The sequence below is a fragment of the Microsporum canis genome, genomic scaffold (genome assembly GCF_000151145.1).
Source record: "Microsporum canis CBS 113480 supercont1.1 genomic scaffold, whole genome shotgun sequence".
In the NCBI taxonomy this organism is placed as follows: domain Eukaryota; kingdom Fungi; phylum Ascomycota; class Eurotiomycetes; order Onygenales; family Arthrodermataceae; genus Microsporum; species Microsporum canis.
Window position 1 is genome coordinate 1,901,667 of NW_003299169.1, and position 20,106 is coordinate 1,921,772.

The window sequence follows — 20,106 nt, forward strand, 5'->3', positions numbered from 1 at the left end:
AGAATTATCATGTCTCTTCAGGGCAAATTTGACTTGAAGGCCCAGTGTTGTCACGTGAACAGATATATCTAAGGGGCAAGAAGAAGACGAAAGGGATATAAATATTGAGTGTATTCTTCAAAGATACAAGTATACTTATAGATATCATTGACTAAGGAAATCTAGGCTGTATGTCTATAGATTTTTATCTTCTACGTAGATGTCGGTAAATGTTAAGCCCCTAAATCTTGAAAAGGTACCCTATGAAACAACCCCGTCTGCCTTTAACTGGGCTATCCTTTCTTTACTGTAGCCCATAACACTGGATAGTACCTCATCAGTGTGTTGCCCAAGCGTTGGAGGTGGTGATCTAATACCCGGTGTAGCATGAGAGTATTTAACCGGAGTATTAACGAGTTTGATAGGTCCGCAGTCTGGATGGTCGACTTCCTGTACCATTCCTCGAGCAAGTACTATGTAGATATGTTAGACAAATTAATCAAAACAACCATGTGCAGCAACTTACCATGAGAATGGTTTAGAGCACCCTGTATATCGTTTACGGCTGCATAGGGCATACCGCTGCCTTCCATGATATCCAACCATTCGTTGGTTGTCCTCTGCTCTGTGAGGTCTTCAATGAGTTTGTCGATGATCTCCCGATTTTTAACACGCAGGGCATTCGTAATGAAACGAGCGTCTGTCTTCCACTCCGGATGACCCAGTCTATCACATAGAATACCGAAGAGTCTGTCGTTTCCGCCGCCAAGGAGAATGTCGCCGTCTTTCGTTTTAAAGCTTCGGTATGGAACGATGGAAGCTGCCAGTTGGGTCAGTAACTATGAATTTGAACTTAATTTACTTGATCTCAACTTACGATGAGCTGTTCCCCATCTTCCAGAGTCCTTCTTCCCACTAATAAGCGCCGAGCTTGCAAGGTTTGTTAGCGTCGCTATTTGGCAATCGCTCAAGCAAGCATCAATGTGTTGACCCTTCCCAGTTCTACCCCGAGCAATAAGTGCGGCCATGATGGCGTTCGACGTATATAGACCAGTTGTTAGATCTGTTACCGCAACTCCAACCTTTACTGGAGGCCCGTCTCTCGATCCGGTAATATGCATCAATCCCATCTCCGCTTCAACCATCACGTCATAGCCAGCACGTTGGCTGTATGGTCCTGTTTGCCCGTAGCCAGTAATGCTAGCATAGATCAATTTCGGGTTTATAGCTCGGAGGGACTCGTAGTCCATTTGATATTTCTTCAATGAGCCGGGGATATAGTTCTCCACAAACACATCACTCTCCTTTGCAAGCTTATGGAGGATCTCGATGCCGGACTCATGCGCAAACGATAACCCAACTGACTTTTTGTTTCGGTTGACCTGTTTGCACAATTAACAGCTTCATCTCAAGCCATGTCAAAGTTTCACATAGCTTACAGCTAAGTAGTATGCACTTTCCCCCGGGCCTTCTTTTGCATCATCTGTGTATTTTGCATATGGAGGGCCCCATGCTCGTGTGTCGTCTCCTCGCGTTGGATGTTCGATCTTGACCACCTCCGCTCTATTCAGTTAGACAAGATATTGTCAGCCAAATAAAATAAAACGCTTCCTAAAACTATGAGAACCAACACTCACCCTAAATCTCCGAGTATTTGAGTACAGTAGGGCTGCAGTTATACACCACCATCAATTCCATGTTCGGATCAAACAGAATATGCTCACAAATCATAGCAAATATGATCAGCTTACTCCAGCAAGAACCCTAGTCATATCCAAAACCCGTATACCGGCTAGAGGAAGCGTGCCGGCTGAAGGGACAGCAGTCGAAAAGCCCCTACATGCTGCTGTGATAGCTATGTTGTTGGTGAACCTTGGGAGCTTATCCACCTTGACAAGGCGACGTAGAATACGGTACGACTTCATCCTGCTCTCATAAAATATGAGATGCAAAACTCTTTCGTTGGTTTAGGTAAATTGATGTTTATCAGCCCCGAACCTGTATTCATGCAGGTAGAACGTAACGTCCACAAAATCGGCGGTAAAGTCAGGCGGCTATTCAACTACCGAAAACTGCATCAAAGACGCAAGCGCGGCCCCACTTCCGACCGCGGCGTCGGCTCCCCGACAAGCTTGTACCTTTTTCTTCATTTGCAATACATTTGTCTGTTAAACAAGCAATCACTGGCCCATCATGTTCACTGGTCTGGTAGAGAAAGTCGGCAGTATGTTTTCCCATTTACAGTGGTGATGTACAACGCTAACTGGCTTTTTCCAAGCTGTCACGGCGCTCGACCCCCAAGATGACTCCTCCACAGGCGGGGGCGGGACATCCTTGACAATTTCAGATTGTGAAGAGATACTTACCGACACCAAACTCGGGGATAGTATATGTGTCAATGGTATGTTTTCTCCGATGCCAATAGGAAGAAAGATTTTACCAACAACTAACTGAAACACCCAGGCACTTGCCTGACTGTAACATCATTCGACAAATCGTCATTCAAGGTCGGAGTTGCCCCTGAGACGCTACGACGAACAAACCTAGGGTCTCTCAAGGCCGGATCACACGTCAATCTTGAACGCTCTGTGCTAGCTACTACTCGAATGGGAGGTCACTTTGTTCAGGGTCATGTAGATACCACCGCAGAGCTCCTTTCAGTCACACCGGATGGCAACTCCCTAATCTTAAGGATGCAACCCAAGGACAGGAGCCTTCTGAGATATGTTGTAGAAAAAGGATTCATTGCTCTTGACGGCACTAGTTTAACGATCACCAAGGTTAAAGATGGTGAGGATGGTTGGTGGGAAGTGATGTTAATCGCCTACACACAGGAAAGGATTGTCACTGCAAAGAAGAAGCCTGGCGACACCATCAACGTTGAGATTGATTTGGTCGGCAAATATGTTGAGAAGACGGTGCAAGGGTACTTTGAGGGGCAGACAGGTGGGGATTCAGCTGCACTGGAAAAGATGGTTGACAGGCTTGTCGAAAAGAAGCTTAAGAGTATGGGAAAGGCTTGATAGAATGACTGGGCTTAACCCTACGTAATGGTTATAATGAGTCTGCATTACAATACAAATGAAAAATCTCAGCTTTACGTCTTACCATATATAGGGTCAGTCTAGGGAGAAACCGAGACTGGAATAGTAATCCACGCAAGTATACCAGCTCAACTGCTATATTCTGAGCTAAGATATATTAGATTATCATCATTGTTGGATTGCTGTAACTTTTCAAGGTGTCAATATTATATACAAAGGGTATCCTTAGTGATAAATGATTGAGAGCAGGATAATCTAAGCTTCCTCTTCTTCCATTTCCACATCCTCCTCCCCCGCTTCTTCTTCCTCTTCTTCTTCATGGATGAAATCTTCGCTGTCCCAATTATCTTCGTCATCAATTTCATCAGAATCATCCTCCTCGTCATCCTTACCTTCGCGTGGCGTCTTTGCCTTTAAGGCTTTCTTCCTTTCGACGTTCTCCTTTTGTATCTTCCTCCTAAGTTCTTTTTCTTTTCGCTTCTTCTCCCAAGATGCGTCCAATTTCTGGGCTTCTTCTCTCGTCTTGGTCACATAATCGTGCCACATAACTCTTCCGCCACATAGTCCTTCTTCTACCTTCATCAGCTTTAGTTTCATGCGAGGCCCTAATTCCACCAACTTCACTGCCCTCTTCTCAACATTTGATCCGGAGCTGCGGCCTGATTTGGACCCGCCTTCCTTCATTCGTTGAAGGTCCTTTTTGTTCAAAACTTTCCTAGTTGTGGATTCCAAAACTTCTACCTCAGCGTCCGTGTCCATCTCAGTCTCGCTTGCAGATGTAAAACCAGCATCACCGCCTGCGCTGAGTAAGTAGTCTGCAACATCATTTAATTTGCCCAGATTTGGAACAGCTTTATCCTTCTCTTTACCACGGTATTCCTTTGGGTTAAGCCGCCTTATCCTCTTAGATAAGTCGATTCGTTTTGTTGTGATAGCATAGTGACGTAGGTTTATAATAAAGGATTCGTCCGTGTCCTTTTTTGATGACTGGTCTCTGTCGAGTAACATAATACGACGAATTGAGGCAAGGGGTGTCGTTTGAGGGGAAATAGGAGGAAAAAGGGATTGGAAAACCGTGGTGACAAGAGATTCTAGATGTTTTGGTATTTTCTCAGAAGATGCTCCCTCTTTTGAGGACATAAAGTTGTTCATAACCAATAGCGGAGGGGTTGTGTGGCTCTTCCCTAGGCCTCTTGGTCGTTTCAATGCTTTTATGACATCTTTGCATAGGGAATAGTTTTCGATCCTGAAATTTAGGGTGGGGCCGCGAGGTGTGAGGGCAATGCGAAGATTCGAATTCCCATTGCTTGATTTAGAAAATAGTAGAAGGTGGGTGACTCCAAGAGGGCCAGTCATGACGGTATAGTCTTTCAATCTGTTCTTTGTTCGCTCCTGTTGAAATTATCAGCATCTAAAGTGGTAAAACATTGAGCTAGCGTATAGTCCTACCTTCAAACGACTTGCGGTATCTGGCTCCATCATTGATCGAACATCTTTAGCCAATTGACTCATGCTTGAGCCAACCTGTCCTGCACCAATTCGAATTACCATGCTCTTAGGGGACCTGTTCATTGAGGCAGCTCCATTCTTGGTGGCCGGAGCGCGGGCCTGCGGCGGAGGGACATGAGTCCGTTTCTTAACACGTCTTTTCGCCATATTCTAAGAAAATCGCCAGAGATCAAAGGTACAACAAAGCTATGAAAATGATTTGAATATTTCAATATCTTCTTCAAACCGCATTCTTTGAGTGAACTTTTTTTATCTTGATATCGGATCATTTATTCTACGGTTTCCGAAACTCTAAAATGTTTGAATCTTCAAAGTTTCTTTTTTCTTATTTGATAGAAAATTGAACGAATGTAAATAATTTCAAGCAGTCTCTGCTAACTCCGGGAATATAAATGCAGAAGATGTCAGCTGTGAAGAATGTTAAACGGAGGAAATTGTCCCATACGTCCTCGGAGCCTGCCCCCGATGATGTGCCTTCAACCTCGGAGCGCCGGGAGGAAGCTCCTGAAGAAAGCAGCGAGGAACATGCAGACGCAAAGGCACCGAAATCATTCAAGGATTTAGGAATCATAGATTCGCTGTGTGACGCATGTACCTCCCTTAGATATAAAGCTCCAACCCCGATTCAAGCTGAATCTATACCTCTGGCACTGCAAGGAAGGGATTTGGTGGGGTTAGCAGAGACAGGAAGCGGGAAGACTGCGGCTTTCGCATTACCAATTCTTCAAGGTAAGTGAGCTTCCTCTGCAAATTTGATTTTATATGTTATAGAGCTGCAGCAAGCTAATGAGGTTATCGGTGTCGTTGTAGCCCTTATGGAAAAGCCACAGCCCTATTTTGGGCTAGTTTTGGCACCGACTCGAGAATTGGCTGTGCAGATATCGGAAGCATTTGAGGCCTTAGGTTCGCTTATTTCAGTCCGATGCGCCGTTATAGTAGGAGGAATGGACATGATATCTCAATCAATTTCTCTGGGAAAAAAACCACACATTATCGTTGCGACGCCTGGAAGACTTCTTGACCATCTAGAGAACACAAAAGGATTCTCGCTGCGCAACCTGAAGTACCTTGTGATGGACGAAGCAGATCGACTACTCGACTTGGATTTCGGCCCTGTGCTGGACAAGATATTAAAAGTTCTTCCCCGAGAGCGCCGAACATACCTCTTCTCCGCGACTTTAAGCTCCAAGGTCGAGTCTCTGCAGCGCGCCTCACTTTCAAACCCTCTACGCGTTTCAATATCTTCGAACAAATATCAAACGGTCTCAACGCTCCTCCAATCCTATATTTTCATCCCCCACAAGTACAAGGATGTTTATCTTGTTCACATCTTAAACGAGTTCCCTGGCCAATCGACCATAATCTTCACCAGAACCGTGAACGAAACACAACGCCTTGCCATCCTTCTGCGCGCCCTAGGATTCGGCGCAATCCCTCTGCATGGCCAACTATCCCAATCTGCCCGGCTTGGGGCCCTCGGCAAGTTCAGATCCGGAAGTCGAAATATCCTAGTAGCCACCGATGTTGCTGCGCGAGGCCTTGATATCCCTGCTGTGGATCTGGTATTGAATTTTGATCTTCCATCCGATAGCAAAACGTATATTCATCGTGTTGGCCGTACTGCTCGTGCAGGCAGGAGCGGGCGTGCCATCAGCATCGTTACGCAGTATGAGGTTGAGATATGGCAGCGGATCGAGGTCGCATTGGGGAAGCAGCTGCCTGAGCATAAAACTGAAAAGGAGGAGGTTATGGTACTGAGTGACAGAGTAGGAGATGCTCAGCGAATGGCAGTGACGGAGATGAAAGATCTCCATGAGAAGCGAGGGACAAAGGGCGCCACGCTTCGAGGACGGAGGAAGGGAGATTCGAAGAGGAGTAGAGATGACATGGACCGGGAGGAGAAGTGATCTGTAAAACTAATTTCTTCTTTCAATGTTGCAGGTTTTTACGATTTACATGGTCAATTTCGTATTTCTAGAGTCTTCTACATTATTTGTGCAAAATTTTTAGAGGACATGGTATATTTTTTGAAAGCATAAAATCTTTTCTAGCTAACTACCAACCAGTATATAAATATTTGTCTAGAAAAAGGGGGAATGCCCAGTTGAAAGCTGGAAGGGCATAGCAAACAACAACCCGGAGTTCGGTTTAGATGCTTTTCTTTTCCGGGTGATTAACCATAGGATGTACTCCTGGTATTGATGCCATCCTTCATGGTAATGAGTGCTGCCCAGCCAAATGGGACAAGACATTTTATAAGAATAAAAAGAAGCCGAACGCTGTTCCATCAACAAACATTAAAAAAATCAAAGGTAAAGATTTTTTTTGAGTCTCATCAAAAACCCAGTAAAACCATTTCAATATTGTAGGAGTTTATAATATCCGTTTTTGGGGGAGGAAATAATCTCATAAGAGAAAAGTCGTGATTACAAACCAGAGTGATCATCATCCTTTGGGGGGGGAAGAAAAGGCAGAAAGCAAACAATCACTGCCCAGCAGCAGCTTTGCCAGCTTCCTGGACAACAGCTGCAACACGGTTAGCTAGGTCGTCGGTCTCTGACCGAGTGGCGGCTTCAGCATATACTCGAACTGCATCTTCCGTGCCGCTGGCACGAGCAAAGCTTCGACCCTTATTATAACGTGATTGAAGATCATCGATACGTTGCTGGATACCGGCAGGAGATTGAAGTTTCCGTTCAGCATCGTAGGTTTTGAATATAGAACGATCTGGGACTTCGATCCTGACGAGTCGGTTAGGCAGGTCGGTGTATGTTGCAACCCATTCTTTCAAGGTCCAACCCTTGTGGGCGAGGATGACTTCAACCAAGAGCATGTCAGAGAGCGCATCTCCAACTGCCTGGTTAATAAGGTCTGTGAGTGCAACAAGGCTCTCCAATGCGTACTTTTGGGCCGGGGATTGGGGCTCGGCCGTCTTGATGGTCTTCAGAGCGTGCTCGGAGAAAGTGATGGTGCCATGTCCATTGGCCTCGAAGTAAACACCAACGTCAAATCTCATTGCAGCATGGTGGAGATGCTTGACACCGGTAGGCGTGCAGACGACAGGGAGCTTAAGGACCTTTTCAATATATTCGGTACTGGAACCGTTGGCATAGGCAGTTTGGACAACGCCGATCTTGATCTTGCTGGCAACTCCTGCATTCTTTGCAAGCTCACCGATGAAGGAGGCAGCTAGAGTGGCAATGCGGTCACCATCAAGGAGCCTGAAGACACCACTAGCATCCATATAATAGTAAACTAATCGGTCAGCATCTCCGTCAAGCGAGGCACACCTTTCCTGTCCACCGGCTTTGGACGAAGGGGGAGCACGTTGCTTTGTTTTCACGTAGTCTGCTCCGCACTGTGTTCTCCGTGTTAACTATCTTCCTTGAGTTATGAATAGGGATATTGTAGGTACCTCAAAGTTTAGTCTGTCAGGATTAATAACATCGTCATTGATAACATTGATATCTAACCCACCATCCTTGGCAGCTGGTATGAACTTGACGAGCTCCGCAAGTTTTGGACCACCAACACCATTGGCACAGTCAACAGTCACTGAACCGGTAGTCGTGCGGCCCTTCATAACCTTCTTGAATGCCTCGCTGAGTTTCTCGTAGTAGCCCTTCTCGGTTGGTTCTCCATATTCGTAAGGAGTACCCAGGGTGTTCTTGCATCGAACAATGTAGTGAAGCTGGGGAGTAGTCATATACTTAAAATCGGTCGACTCGACTTCCGAAGCGGTCATAGCTGCACTAAGCGCAGTCGCAAGCCTAGCTCCAGAAGCTCGGGTATCTCGCGCAAAGACGACACGCGCAGGGTTGTCCATCTTAATCTCGATTTCCTGGACGAGCTTGGCATATTCCTCCCCCAGAGTTCCTAAAGGAGCGTTTGCCAATCTAGTAGCATAGACCTCCCATTCAGCCTGATAAAAAAAAGGAGAGTGGTAAGTCAAATATTCCACCCTCTGGACTTCAGGTTTATCCTACCTCCAACATCTCGCCCTACATTAAGATATCCATATTAGTCACTGTCGAGGAATAACTAAACTGCCGGATCACATACCATTGGGTCGACCAACTTGACACCATTGTCATCAGCCGGATTATGGCTGGCTGTGATCATGACACCAATATACTGTCCGTTGAGCTTCCTCGAGCGCAGACCGGCCAATAGTCCTACCGCAAAAACGACAGTGTTGAGGAGGTCTCTGTTATGGCATCGCGTTAGACCACAGGATGGTACGTCTAGATATGCCTTTTGCCTTACGATTTCATACGGAACTAGATTAAACACAGAACGGTTTAGCCTATTGAACGCATTCTTCCATGGTTATACGCTACATGGACAAGGGGACCTGCGAAACCTACTCCAGCTGTTCCATATTCAAATATCTTTCCTTCAGGCTTGGTATAGGCCGAAGCGGCCTCGTTGATAGCCTGCTGCATCTCTGCGGAAGCCATTGGTAATATATTCTTATCCTCTGCAACGATTCAAGAGGTTGAGAGTTGGTGGTTTTGGAGGCAGAGGCAGAGCTCGCTTGCTCTTATATATAAATCGGCGGGGACGAGGGGAAAACAAATCAGCTGAGAAAGCGTGGGGGCTTTTCTTTTGGTGTTTGGCGTGTTTGCACCCACGCAAGTTAATTAGTGTGAAAAGCTTTCACATTGCTGCAGGTTGCCTTGCAATTGGGGAAATGCATATATAAGATAGGGGTTTTAAGGGCCGGGAAGAAGACGATAGAGGCTAATGTACAGCACATCAGGTATACATAGTATAATTTATGTTTGTTTTGGCAGTTCTATGCAGAAATGGAGGTATATATATTTATTAAAGACATCATAGATCTATGTAGATAAAACTCAAGCACGCAAGCGCTTCTCGGTGATGTCAAACTCTGCGTCCCGGATAAGGAACCTGTTGGGAAGGAGGAGACGATGGTCAGTAGGAGAGGGGAGAAAGGATGCAGAAGAAAGGCCAGGGTAGAACATACGCATACCACCATATGGTGGGGATAACTGTGCCTAAATGCCATAAGCTGTGGGCATCGATTAACCCGCCAATCGGAGGGAAGTCAAGTAGCTCAAGGCTCATGGCTAAAATCACCCATCCAACAATCATGCTGGGCCACGCCGTCCAAGACTTCATATACCTTTTATACTGCTTGAAGCTAAAGCCAGTCCATAGCAGATTCTGGACGATGCCTACCACGACATTGGCAGCCATGTTGTACGTGTAGTCCCAGGACCAGAAGCTAAGGTACGAGACGTGCATGGTGTATAACACCGCACAGAAGAGAGTCCACCCCCGTAAAAGTGACGGCTTGTAGTGTGGGCGCAGCTTGTCCAGACGGAATATCCTCACCACAGCCAGATATAGGCCGTACAGCACGCTAGCCCCGGCTGCGAAGTAGTCAAGCTTTTCCGTTAAGGGAAAGTCCCTAGTATGGAAGACCATGCTGAACGTCCAGCTCACGAGCCCAATGTAGCCGAACCAGAGGTAGTACTTGCGTAGAGAGTAGGACTGAGGTATGCGTTCCTTCACTTGCTGTATACCACGGTAGTGGGCGAGGTAATTGAATAGGGAGAACAGGACGGAGAAGAGTTCCTGGATGCCCAGGACTCGGTGGAAGGGCCATTTTCCGTGGTACTGGACGACCGGCTGAAGCATCGGGGGGTCCCTGGCCACCCTCTGGTTGGTTACGACATGCTGGCAGGCGTAATCGCAGTTCGACGGACAGTCCCAGAGCAGGAGCCGGAGGTGTATCGCTGCTCAAGCTTCATCTGTTAGCTTTGTAGGGACCCAAAGATAGGACAAACCGGACAGGGTGGAGGAGAGACTTACGGAGAGAAACCTGTCCCGAGTCGCAATGCTCTTTCTTGCAGTTCTATCTCACAAACCAACAAGTCAGCCATAACTTCTCAGCCTTCAAACCAGGCAGGGGATAGCCAACCTCGAGACAGTCTTTAAACTCTGGCAGTCTGTCACCAAGGGACGCCTGGGTAATATCGATGAAGGCTATCCAGGCACAAAGGGCCAGAATCCATCGAGAGAAGGGTATCCTGGTAGGCTTCATGGTTGCTACAGAGGATAAAGAAGCTCTCTACACTTGTTGATAGTCAGAAAGATGATCCGCCTTGGCAGTGAACAGAATACAACAAGCCCCTTTCTTCCTAAGTAGCCTAAAGCTGTCTGGGAACTGCGACGAAAGTAATAAAAAGAACCCATGAACATAAAATATAAGAATTCAAAAAGGGAAAAAAGACGAAAAAAGAAATGGACAATTGATAACCGAAATCACAGCCTTTTGTAGATTTGCAGTTTTTCATATGCAAAACGGACTCGACTGAATACGATATTTCGACTCCGTCCCAGGTCTAGTATCAGGATGTGGCCGCTTTACAAGCAGTTATGTGAATTCTCCCATTTATCAGGTGAAATTCCTTATGTTTTACGAAAATACAACAATGAGGGGATTCTAGGAAAGATGGCAGAAACATCCAACCAAGGAGCATTATTCCACTACATATCTTACTCGTATCCCTACCTCTCCTTAATCTAGCTCTCTCTAGCTTCAACCTACCACCACCTATACCGCACCCCTATGTTCCAAGGTTACTTCGTCGGGGGCATAGGCGATCGAACAGAGTATATATCACATAGTTCGTAAATCAACAAGGGCAACCTAGACTCCTTCAGTAATATGGCTAGCAAAGAATGCATATATATTAGTCACGAGAAGGCCCAAATGGTAAACAGCAGAACATAATCATAGCAAAGGAGGGTATATTCAATTAAAGGGAATCGAATGGTGTCTTTTGCAATAGCATTGTTAGAATTGGTACGGGTTCTGTTAGAAACGGAAAAAAAAGGACTGGGCGTGTTTCGACCGGTGGCTCGAAAAATACAGATGGGCCGCCCCTTTCATATCGCCGACATTTAAAGGATCAATTAGCCACTCGGCTATAGTCCAGCAGGACATTCGTAAAGTACAGTAGTTTATTAATAAGGATGCAGAAGGCCTCGCATAACAATATAAATCCCTACCTAAGCGAGTGTCCGATACCTAACGAGTACATAGTATGATTATCATCACTCGGCCTACCAATCTCCTTCCTACTAGCACTCTGTTCTTACGTACGTACTACGAGCCTTCCTGGGTCTGTTCATACAGCAGTTCCGCCTGCTTCCATAACTAGCTACCCAGTCTACATGACCTCTGCCATCTAAGGCTACCACATTGTGCAGTTTTAGCAGCCCACCCCCCCCTACATCTTGCTTTCACTTCACTAATCATCATCATCCATCTAGCTGTCATTCCAGTTATACTCAACAAAGACGGCCTCAACAAATTCGGTCCCTTCTCCCCCGGTGCAGTCTTCATTATGACATGTTGGTATCCGATGAATGCTTCGGCATATATCGAGATCAAAATGACCCGGATAACGAGACACTAGCCTTATCTCCTGGTGTCCGCAATCTACTCCATAAGTTTAGCAGTTAGCTAGGCTTTGGATATTCTACGGAATGCACATACCATTAGACACTAGGCCTTTCTGTCCTTTTGGCCCACCTGCTTTTGATATAACGTTATATATTATATCTTATGCTTCCCATTTCTATACCCAGAAATGTCGGTACTTCTTGTCAAGCCAAGTTGCTATTGCGCTATAGTCCGCCGACAGGCTATTTATATTGACCGTCAATGACCACCCTTGAGCGTTGGTTTTCCTTGTCAGATTATCTTTATTAGCCAAAGTCACTCTGCATTAATAAAATCAAGGCAAAAGGCGCTTCCACAGCTTCAGGATGTCAGCGATTTTCACATTGGCGCTCCCCTCCATAGGGGCCGGCAGCCTTTGGTAATTATTTTTTTTGATCCGTTTAAGTTATTTTATCATAGTGCAGTTTGGTACAATAACATGGTTGTATGATTAACTAGGGAAGCGCTTGCCTAACAAATGTTATATTCACCACCGATAACTTGCGCCTGTATGCTTTGCTTTGATTAGCTGCGAGATATCAAAAGATATCAAAAAAGAAGAAAGGAGCTAGCCTTACAAGTCAGGAGCCTCTTTATTAAATGGCGCGTCTTTTATACCCCCGGCCGTTCGCGTACGCGTAGTCCTGTATAAAGCCATTCTTGCCGCTAAGGACTTACACCTAAAACCAGTGGGATTCTCTGTTAGCCAGGTCATAATATATAGAGGGGGGGAAGTGACAGAGACAACAACGTCTGCCCTTAGGGAATGAAGCATCTTCTTCATCGGGAGCTCCTCATGCTCAGGCTCCGTAAAGCGATGCCTTCACTGGCCATTACCTAGGTAAGGAGCTATACTTGCCTGGTGCCTTGGTATAAAGTGTTGAGAATCACGGTACGCGTTGAAGGGGCTTTACCACTAAATGCTCTCATTCCAATGGAAGTATCTCCTTTATCCCAGGTCCAAGTCATGACAGATAGGGGGAAACAACGGGCTGAGATATAACTATACGAAGAAGTTATATTTCGGGAGAAGAGAAGAAACCAAGGACTATCTCGTTGACGCAGGGAGAAGAGTCTGATAAAGTAGAAAGTTGAAATATAAGATGAGAAGAGAGGAGGAGGAGGAGTCAAGAAGCAAGGGATAGATATAAATGGGATTTTCTAGAGTTATCTTACTAGTGCCCATTTATATGCTTGTCATCATTACGACGGTATGTACACTACCAATGATGGGCTAATATTTCTATTCCCACTGCCAACTTCCCCCTTCCCGTTATGTCTCGGTACGGGCAGCGTTGCCGTGGTTCCGGTGACGGGGGCAACGGCGACACTGATAGCGACAGTGAAGCAAACACAGCTTTGTCCAACCACTCCAGCTCCCCCGGCTCCGATCTCTATGGAAATATACGTAGAGCCGTCTCAGTTCCACTCCAATTCTCGTCAGCCTTTTTTCTTTTTTTCTTTTTTTGAATCACTATTGGATTCCGAGGGTGTTTGTGTCAATTAAGCCTCCCTATGGTATATTCCCCAGGCTACAATTCACTCTATACCCTTTCTTTACTAACGGAGGACTTATTAGAGCCAAACTTCTTCTACTGAAACCTTCGGGTTCTCTGGAGTCTAGCTTCTTCCTAGCCATTATAGAGCGGCGGACTCAAAATGATATTTATATTGATAGGGGATATCAAGGCGGCAGATATGGGCTTGTAGATGAACATAGATAAAGACAGAGAAAGAAGATATAAGAGAGGGAAAACGATGGAAATGGGGATTTAAGGGAGCAAAGGCACTTTGTATTACTGGGACTTCTCTGTAGTTACATGGGTTAAGCGAAGTTGCTGCGTAGTTGTGTGAAGGCGTGGGAACTTTTGTGCGTGCGAAGCTCACTGAAAACACCAAAAGGAAAGATAAGGCCGCAATATATACGATACTATGTATGGTAAGGCCGTGTGAGACATACTGGATCAGTTAAGATAAAGAAAAAATAAAAAAAGAACTGGACAATGTGATAATCGAAATCACGACCTTCCGTAGGTTTGCAGTTTTTCATATGCAAAACGGACGTTATACCACTAAACTAATTGCCCTAGTTTGTTGAAAGAAGGTTAGTGTGACTTCTATATCACTAGAGTGCGATAAGTCATCAAGTGCAAACATTGCAAAGTCTCCCGCCCTTTTTTAGTTTTTTTTTTTTTTTTTTTTTTTTTTTTTTTTTGGAGCAAGAAGGGAAAGATAAGTAAAAAGCCTTTAAGAGAGAGTAAAAAGGCCCGACTTTTCAGCCTGTGGGAATTTCCTGTCTCTTTCTTTGTCACAGACGATTTCGATTTCGAGGTCGTTTCCTGTTGCAAGGACCCTTTGAAATCATTCTTTCATCTGTCTTATTTTGACCAGATACCTCCCCCTCGCTCGCAGTCATGGATAGTGCAGCAGATAACAATGGCTTCACTGCCTCTAGCGCAGATAGGATGGTTGGAATGGACCATGCTGAGGTCCGCTATTTCACAAGGTATGGCTTTCCTTCTCTTATATTTGATAGCATTGCTAACTATTCTCTTAGTTACGATCATTATGGTAATAAATACCCCACCTATAGCATATAAAGAGAGGAGTTGATGAATGTTGAGCTAATGGTGGTGATATAATAAAGGAATTCACGAAGAGATGCTTGTGAGTTTGGATCAATTCTGGAATTCATAAAGGGAGTATATACTAATGTGGACTGTTATAGAAAGATGAAGTGAGAACCCGCTCGTACCGTGATGCTATTTACAATAGCAAACACCTTTTCAAGGACAAGGTGGTTCTGGATGTTGGCTGTGGAACCGGTATTCTCAGCATGTATGTGTTGATTTATCTCTAAAGCAAAGGTATAGTGACTAATCAATGAGTATATATGATAGGTTTGCTGTCAAGGCTGGTGCAAAGCATGTTATCGGAGTCGACATGTCCTCCATCATTGGAAAGGCCCGCGAGATCGTCCAGGCAAACGGAATGTCAGACAAAATTACCCTTCTTCAGGGAAAGATGGAGGAGGTAGAGCTCCCTTTCCCCAAGGTCGACATCATTATTTCAGAGTGGATGGGATACTTTCTTCTCTACGAGTCCATGTTGGATACCGTTCTCTACGCCAGAGACAACTATCTCAACCCTAATGGCTTGATCTTTCCAGATAAGGCCACCATCTACCTTGGAGCCATCGAGGATGGCGATTACAAGGAAGAGAAGATTGGATGTATGTTTATCTACCTTCTATGTCCAATGATGCAACTGCTAACCATTCATCAGTCTGGGACAATGTCTACGGCTTCGACTATTCTGCCATGAAGGATGTTGCTCTCACCGAGCCCCTCGTCGATACTGTTGAGCTCAAGGCCTTGGTCAGCGACCCTTGTGCCATCATCACTCTCGACCTCTACACCGTCACTACTGCGGACCTGTCGTTCAAAGTCCCATTCAGCCTCACTGCAAGACGCGATGACTACATCCACGCCCTCATCGCCTGGTTCGATATCGACTTCACGGCCTGCCACAAGCCCGTCCACTTTTCAACCGGCCCACACGCCAAATACACCCACTGGAAACAGACCGTATTCTACTTACGTGACGTCCTCACCATCCGTGCCCAAGAATCGGTCACCGGCTTTTTGGAGAACAGACCAAACCAGAAGAACAAGCGTGATCTCGATATCACCATAGGCTTTGAGTTTGATGCTCAGGACAACACTCGTAATGCTCAGGGCCTCTGCCAGTACAGGATGTGCTAAATCGCGTGATTGTTCGCCCTCATTTTTCGTTTGTTTTATGCTAAAATCGATTCGGACCTGCATGGGACACCTTTTTCTCCCCTTTCTTTTACTACAGATTGTATGAGTTGAGAAAAAAGTTGACTAGCAAGATGGCAATGGCGTTGGGAAATGAATCTGGCATGTTATGAATTGATCGGGCTATAAAAGGAGAAGATGATGATATAAACGGCGATTTTATAAAGCTCCTCGATTTGCAATTGATACCCTCGAGTAGATGCTTAGTCTAACCGATTTTTTTTCAGTTTAGTGGCATACTTTTTATTTCATAGTTTCCATTCTCAAGCATAGTGAAGGCTCTATTCAACTATTTCCCTCCCTTTCTGTATCTTTCAGTTTTTCTTAATGCGGCTCTGCTTACTAATCCGGCTACTTTGCCAGAGAAGCCTCGGCTGGAGCAAACCTCGAACTCGGGACAAAACAAAATAAGGAGCTCCCCGCAAAGAAGCTGTCGAAGTTCAAGTATTTAAGTCTTCATCCACCAGTACTGATATCTAATTATATCTAATTAATAGAGGGAATTGTTTTTAGCCCCTATATTCACTTCCGTGGAGGTCTCTCAACCAACTAGCAAGCGCAAGAATGAGCGGACCAGGAGCTGGCCACCAATTTCCCAGCGAGGAGGTGAGCTGGTTAAAGAGAGACCTCCTTCTCTTTGCTAACAGCATTGGATGCACAGCTGAAGAACTTCATTTTCTCTACGTAAGTGTATATGATGTTGAACGCCTCATCCCTTGAGTATAGAAGATAGGAGCTAACTACCTGATTGAACAGGAGCTACACCCGAACTTTGCAGCTTTTCCCACATATCCTATCATTTTACGTACGTTTATATACCGGTCCGCGCCACTATTCCCTTAATCCCCGTGGTCTAATGGGATATCATAGCATTTAAATACAAATCACAAGAAGTCGTCGATTTTTACTCAAGCAAAGCCTCAAGGGACATTCCTGGAGTGCCTGCCCTTGATCCCCGACGTACCGTCGATGGACAAAGAAAAATGACATTTTATAAACCCTTGCCGGTTACCAGCGAAGGCCGCAAGTTCGAGCTACGATCCAAGGTCATCGGCGTATATGATAAGGGCAAAGTTGGCACCGTCGTGGAAATGGAGAACTTGATCGTGGATAAAGAGACCGGAGAAGTGTACACGAAGGTAGTTGGAAGTGCATTTTATATTGGTCAAGGGAACTGGGGTGGTCCAAAGGGTAGGCTCTATTACTATACGCCAGAGATATGTTTTTTTGATACTGATTAGCTTTATAGGCCCTGCGAGCGTCAACTTCTCTCCACCCAAAGGAAAGACCCCTGACGCAGTCCATGAGTACCAGACCACCGATAATACTGCCCTGCTCTATCGGCAAGTATATCTTCTCATATTTACTACCTTCATTTCTAACATAACTCTACCAGTCTCAATGGCGATTATAATCCCCTTCACGCAGATCCAGTGCCAGGGAAGAAGATGGGTTTTGGTGGCATCATAATCCATGGCCTCTTCAGTTGGAACATGGCTGCCCATGCCGTGCTTGAGAAGCTCGGAGGCAGTGATCCAAAGAACATAAAGGAGTTCCAGGCTCGCTTTGCCTCTCCGGTTCGACCTGGAGATAAGCTGGTGACAGAGATGTGGAGGACAGGTAAATCTGAGGACGGGTTCGAAGAGGTTATTTTCGTCACCAAAAATGGACAAGGCAAGGTTGTCTTGAGCAATGGCCGTGCTCTTGTGAGGGTTGTAGGGGGTAAGAGCAAGCTGTAGAACCTCTGGACTTGATATCGTTGTCCTGGGTACAAGACATATATAGTAGCTATCTTCGCTCCTTGTGATTTGGTGAATATTTAGTGATGTTTGCAAATCTGAATCTCAACGAGAATAAATTCTCCGAATCGAAATAAAGTTGCAGCTCACATGGGATATTATTCTTGAACATCAACTGCATATGTTGAATATCTCGATAAAATGCCAAGTAGTGCTTTCAATTATCAGTTTAGCATCGTAAATATATCTGGCCATGAACCTCTGAAGATTCTATTGGGGAGGTTCTTCGTCTGTGTTGACATTAAACCAGTTATTTCTTGTGTTAAAATAACCACTAAAATGTATATGCCCCGCTTGTTAATGGAATGATATGACATTCTCAATTATATTATATACCGGTCAGTGTTCTCGTGAAGCTATACAACATGATAAAGATGAACAGCCTTTGGCTTATTCGAGCCGCGAGTACCGCACAGTAAGGCTTAATTTTTTAGATCTCGCTATACCTCTACAGCTCCTTACTTACAACTTGTCCTAGGAATGCCCTGTCCCGCTTGTCGACGCCTGTGTTAGTTAGTCTTCCTATCTTGCAACCCTTACAAAGATTTTATGGCTTCAAGAAATTGGTCATTAACAGAGATATCACATAACCATGCATAAATAGCGTGCAGTTAATAGGCCGAACCTCCATATATACCCCCAGCTCTTCGGCCCCGGAAAAGTGAGACGCTTGTCAAATCTAGTGCAGGCCAGGCTATTTTCTGGAGAGACCCAGGCCAACGGTTCGGTTACCGTACCTTCAGTTTCTCTACCTATTCCAGGCCTCGAAGGGCGCAAATGGTAGGCACTGAGTCCTATCTAGAGCTCTGGTATCGAGCTGATGGTGTGGGGCGTATAGGTCGAATATATGGTTGAGGGATAATTGTCAATGTCATGAATGCGTTCACCCAGAGACCAGGCAACGGCTTCTGGATACGTTTTCTGTAAGTGAAGGTCATATACTTATCCTATACCCCTGGATCTGGGACTAATATATCCAATGAACAGCTACCAGAAGATAGTAAACCGGCAGCCATTAATCCGCTAAAAGATGGCCTTGAAATAGAATGTATGATTATTTTTATACCACTTTGCAGCGGGGAATCTGACTTGGAATAGGGGCGGGAGATGGCCATAGGAGTACTTACGCCTACGAATGGCTGAGAAACCATACATCTCCCAACAATGCTTCCATAGATGGACCAGGGTTAAGGTCAGTGGCCCTGACGCTTCTACTTTTGTCAGTCTACTTACATATCCAGGACTGATCTTGAGTTTGTCGAAACTACCTCTAAATCACTCCCCACCGTGGCATATGAAGAAGTGATGTCGTCCGATGAAGGAGTGCGAAAGTGGACAGACAACATTGTACGCTCTTTTAAACTATAACTATGAAATTGCATGCGGGAAGCATTGGGCTTACGGTTTATATCTATAGTATCGATTCGGTTTCAGCTTTGTAAACGGTAGTCCAGCTACGCCTGAAGCGACTGAGAAACTGTTGGAACGGCTGGCCTTTATCAGGCCTACACATTATGGTGAGAATACCCCCTGAAGGGATATAAACCATGATTAACCAAAATGTTGACATAGGAGGCTTCTGGGATTTCACATCCGACCTTTCGATGAAAGATACGGCATACACATCGCAGCATCTTAATGCCCACACGGACACGACATACTTCACAGACCCTGCAGGGCTTCAAATGTTCCACATTCTGTCACATACAGGTGGAAGTGGAGGAGAGACCTTATTGGTTGATGGGTTCAAAGCCGCTCGCACTTTACTCGCTGAAGATCCCGAAGCCTATAAAGGTCTGAGTGAGATCAAAATCAGCTCGCATTCCAGCGGAAATGAAGATGTCTGTATCCAGCCAGCCAGCTCATTCTCTGTATTAAACCATATGGGTGACTCTTCTGAGTTATACCAGGTTCGGTGGAATAATGATGACCGCGCACCAGGAAATGGAAACTCACTGGAAACAATCCATCGTTGGTACCAAGCAGCAAAAAAGTGGAATGGAATTCTCAAGCGGCCTGACATGGAGATTTGGTTTAAGCTTGAGCCTGGGACTCCGCTCAGTAAGTGTTCCACGAGGTAAATATGAAATTTGGGGGTAGCAGCTGACTCGGTGTAATTATCCAGTATTTGACAATTGGAGAATTCTCCATGGGCGTTCCGCCTTCACGGGGAAGAGACGGATGTGTGGCGGGTATAGTAGGTACTCCATAACATGGTGTATTTTTTTAGATATAAACAGACGACGAGTTAACAGATTTCAACTGGATAGTCAACCGTGATGATTTCATATCGCGATATCGCCTCCTGAAAAACGGAAGAGACCAACTGCTCGCCCAGATATAGTACCATGACGAAGGGCCATTGTGTACAGAAGGGAAAAGAGGAACTATCTAAATAAGCGATGGCATTAGATCCTATTCACCGTTAACCTACTATAGTTTGAAATTTGGTCAATTGATCGAAGATGTAAATA

General features: G+C 45.3%; 9 protein-coding genes and 1 non-coding gene across 10 annotated transcripts; 5 read left to right on the top strand and 5 right to left on the bottom strand.

Annotated features, from left to right (window-relative positions):
- Positions 1 to 240: 240 nt before the first annotated feature.
- MCYG_00701 (formyl-coenzyme A transferase) lies at positions 241 to 1,904 on the bottom strand (the record flags this gene model as incomplete). The annotated part of the gene is made up of 6 exons (XM_002850551.1): positions 241 to 452; positions 506 to 799; positions 857 to 1,361; positions 1,419 to 1,542; positions 1,617 to 1,648; positions 1,731 to 1,904. 6 exons carry the CDS (start codon positions 1,902 to 1,904, stop codon positions 241 to 243), a joined length of 1,341 nt encoding a protein of 446 aa, XP_002850597.1.
- Positions 1,905 to 2,172: 268 nt separating this feature from the next.
- Positions 2,173 to 3,002, top strand: MCYG_00702 (riboflavin synthase alpha chain; the record flags this gene model as incomplete). The annotated part of the gene is made up of 3 exons (XM_002850552.1): positions 2,173 to 2,203; positions 2,258 to 2,380; positions 2,443 to 3,002. 3 exons carry the CDS (start codon positions 2,173 to 2,175, stop codon positions 3,000 to 3,002), a joined length of 714 nt encoding a protein of 237 aa, XP_002850598.1.
- A 276-nt stretch (positions 3,003 to 3,278) lies between these two features.
- On the bottom strand, positions 3,279 to 4,679 carry MCYG_00703 (ribosome biogenesis protein SSF1; the record flags this gene model as incomplete). The annotated part of the gene is made up of 2 exons (XM_002850553.1): positions 3,279 to 4,415; positions 4,473 to 4,679. The coding sequence occupies 2 exons, from the start codon at positions 4,677 to 4,679 to the stop codon at positions 3,279 to 3,281; spliced, it is 1,344 nt and encodes a 447-aa protein (XP_002850599.1).
- Positions 4,680 to 4,933: 254 nt separating this feature from the next.
- MCYG_00704 (ATP-dependent rRNA helicase RRP3) lies at positions 4,934 to 6,439 on the top strand (the record flags this gene model as incomplete). Its single annotated transcript, XM_002850554.1, has 2 exons — positions 4,934 to 5,261; positions 5,343 to 6,439. 2 exons carry the CDS (start codon positions 4,934 to 4,936, stop codon positions 6,437 to 6,439), a joined length of 1,425 nt encoding a protein of 474 aa, XP_002850600.1.
- Positions 6,440 to 7,017: 578 nt separating this feature from the next.
- On the bottom strand, positions 7,018 to 8,992 carry MCYG_00705 (N-acetylglucosamine-phosphate mutase; the record flags this gene model as incomplete). The annotated part of the gene is made up of 4 exons (XM_002850555.1): positions 7,018 to 7,890; positions 7,948 to 8,454; positions 8,595 to 8,786; positions 8,900 to 8,992. The coding sequence occupies 4 exons, from the start codon at positions 8,990 to 8,992 to the stop codon at positions 7,018 to 7,020; spliced, it is 1,665 nt and encodes a 554-aa protein (XP_002850601.1).
- Positions 8,993 to 9,391: 399 nt separating this feature from the next.
- MCYG_00706 (conserved hypothetical protein) lies at positions 9,392 to 10,605 on the bottom strand (the record flags this gene model as incomplete). The annotated part of the gene is made up of 4 exons (XM_002850556.1): positions 9,392 to 9,446; positions 9,523 to 10,297; positions 10,374 to 10,416; positions 10,483 to 10,605. 4 exons carry the CDS (start codon positions 10,603 to 10,605, stop codon positions 9,392 to 9,394), a joined length of 996 nt encoding a protein of 331 aa, XP_002850602.1.
- A 3,404-nt stretch (positions 10,606 to 14,009) lies between these two features.
- Positions 14,010 to 14,099, bottom strand: MCYG_10510. The gene has a single exon. It is a non-coding gene; the product is annotated as a tRNA-Ala (tRNA).
- Positions 14,100 to 14,426: 327 nt separating this feature from the next.
- Positions 14,427 to 15,776, top strand: MCYG_00707 (histone H4 arginine methyltransferase RmtA; the record flags this gene model as incomplete). Its single annotated transcript, XM_002850557.1, has 6 exons — positions 14,427 to 14,518; positions 14,570 to 14,583; positions 14,660 to 14,679; positions 14,741 to 14,850; positions 14,913 to 15,244; positions 15,298 to 15,776. 6 exons carry the CDS (start codon positions 14,427 to 14,429, stop codon positions 15,774 to 15,776), a joined length of 1,047 nt encoding a protein of 348 aa, XP_002850603.1.
- A 621-nt stretch (positions 15,777 to 16,397) lies between these two features.
- MCYG_00708 (peroxisomal dehydratase) lies at positions 16,398 to 17,572 on the top strand (the record flags this gene model as incomplete). Its single annotated transcript, XM_002850558.1, has 5 exons — positions 16,398 to 16,517; positions 16,590 to 16,638; positions 16,704 to 17,024; positions 17,083 to 17,176; positions 17,230 to 17,572. The coding sequence occupies 5 exons, from the start codon at positions 16,398 to 16,400 to the stop codon at positions 17,570 to 17,572; spliced, it is 927 nt and encodes a 308-aa protein (XP_002850604.1).
- A 434-nt stretch (positions 17,573 to 18,006) lies between these two features.
- Positions 18,007 to 19,976, top strand: MCYG_00709 (trimethyllysine dioxygenase; the record flags this gene model as incomplete). The annotated part of the gene is made up of 11 exons (XM_002850559.1): positions 18,007 to 18,047; positions 18,111 to 18,144; positions 18,276 to 18,412; positions 18,531 to 18,555; positions 18,620 to 18,680; positions 18,731 to 18,824; positions 18,874 to 18,979; positions 19,050 to 19,149; positions 19,205 to 19,693; positions 19,758 to 19,829; positions 19,903 to 19,976. 11 exons carry the CDS (start codon positions 18,007 to 18,009, stop codon positions 19,974 to 19,976), a joined length of 1,233 nt encoding a protein of 410 aa, XP_002850605.1.
- Between the last annotated feature and the right edge of the window lie 130 nt (positions 19,977 to 20,106).